Source organism: Buceros rhinoceros, unplaced genomic scaffold (assembly GCF_000710305.1).
Source record: "Buceros rhinoceros silvestris isolate BGI_N320 unplaced genomic scaffold, ASM71030v1 scaffold11121, whole genome shotgun sequence".
Classification (NCBI taxonomy): domain Eukaryota; kingdom Metazoa; phylum Chordata; class Aves; order Bucerotiformes; family Bucerotidae; genus Buceros; species Buceros rhinoceros.
The window spans coordinates 36109-37828 of NW_010394894.1; the positions used below are offsets into that span (position 1 = coordinate 36109).

The 1720-nt window shown below is 49.1% G+C and overlaps 1 protein-coding gene across 1 annotated transcript in view; it reads right to left on the reverse strand.

Moving 5' to 3' along the window:
* Window positions 1-1448: 1448 nt before the first annotated feature.
* The window catches only part of JADE2 (jade family PHD finger 2), a 72423-nt gene continuing 72151 nt past the window's right edge, over window positions 1449-1720 (reverse strand). Inside the window, 1 exon segment of the mRNA XM_010145374.1 lies at window positions 1449-1527. Coding sequence (XP_010143676.1) covers window positions 1449-1527 — 79 coding nt within the window.

Here is a 1720-nt window from a genome sequence, read left to right on the forward strand (position 1 = left end):
AAGCTCACAGTGAAATGAGCAAAAAGCATCGGAAATCAAAACGGCAGGATGCGGTCTCGGAGCAGCAGCATCCCTCGGAGCAAGCTTGGGACCTAACGCCGCAGCAGTGTGGTATGAGTGTGTCTTTAGTCCTTGGTTGCTTAAAGAACTTCCAAATTTGTTTCCGGTTTCTGGCTGTGCTGCTTGACTGTCAAAATATTCTTTGGCATCCACAAAATCGTTTGACGGATTGGTTTGATAATTGCAAGGTTCTTTTGTTTAGTGATGGGTTTAACCGGTTGCAGAAGTGTCCCAGGTTTGGTTTGGTTTTTTTTTTTAGTTTTTTTTTTTAAACATTTTTTATTTTTAAAAAACAACAACAACAAAAGTTTCAGTGAATTCCTTTTTTTTTTTTTTTGTTCCCTGAGCTCACACTGGGGTCACTCCAATAAAACACGTAGCACGACTTAACTGTGACCTTTGAAGCCAAAACCGAAGTAATGGTGCAATTAAGTGCAAACATGGAAATTCGCCTGACTTGTAGGTAACATGGGCTTTTAAACAACATTTAAGGCTTACTGGGGACATTTTATGCATTAAATTATTGTAATATTTATAATGTCAGCTTCTGTGAATCACCCTCCCACGAGTCAACAGCTTGTAACCAGGATTTAAGGAATAAAATAAAAAAAAAAAAAGAAAAAAAGGAATGGGGAGGAATAAATTCACCATTTCCGTTGTAGCGTTTAGGAGGAAACCAAAATGGTGAAGGTAAGTGTTTCCGTTACCCCTCGGTGACACGACATTTGGCCCTGGGGCCAAGCGCTTCGCTGGGCAAAGGTGAACGTGGCGCCCTGGCACAGCGGGACCTCGGCAGCCAACGCAGAGAAGCACGACTGCGCTCACCCCCTGGCTGACCCCCCGGCTCTCCACGGGGATTTTGAAGGATGCTTTTCTCCCCCAACCTGCCCCACGGGTCCGTTTTCCAGCTTGCTGATCAATTCACCTGAGTAAATCGCTTCCATGTTTCTAACGACCTCTGCGGGGCTGACCCGCGGAGCAGGGATGGGGAGGAACTGTGCATCCTGGCCCCTGGACGGATCCCAACCCGATGGAAAGGTGAGGGGGGAAATAACGACCGAGGGGGTTTTCTCTAAAAATAGAAACGTAACGTTGCTTTCCTCCACCCCAAGCGCTTTCCTCCAACGAGCTTTTTGTGCTTTAGTCATTATTTATTTGAGTATCACTTATTCTGCTTCCTTGCATACGCCCATCCCGGCAGGGATCTCCCCTCCCGCAGCTACCGTACCCTCCGCTCGCTCCCTGCTCCGGGGCAACCGTCCCGGGCAGAAATCTGCCCCTCCTTAAATAATGCCCATTAATTAGACTGCCATCCCTGCAGACAGCACAGGGACCGGCACCCTCCGCCCTCGCCGGCACCCTCGGCACCGGTCCTGCCGGGCGCCGGCTCAAGGTGGGGTCTGGCAGGGAGCCGGGGAAGGACCACTGCTGTCACGGTCATTGATGTTGGTGAAGCTGAAGCTGTATCTCAGGCGTATAGAGAAGAAAAAGACAACAGTGCCAAATTTCCAACTATATACACATATTAAAAATCCCCCTCGCTGTGACACCAGGCAGAAATTGGACATGGCAGTTGTAACTGGGTTGCGGCCTCGTCAAGCCGGTGTGGTCAGGAGTTAGGACGCCAGAATGCTCATCCTGACAATGTCATCGGCGGGCG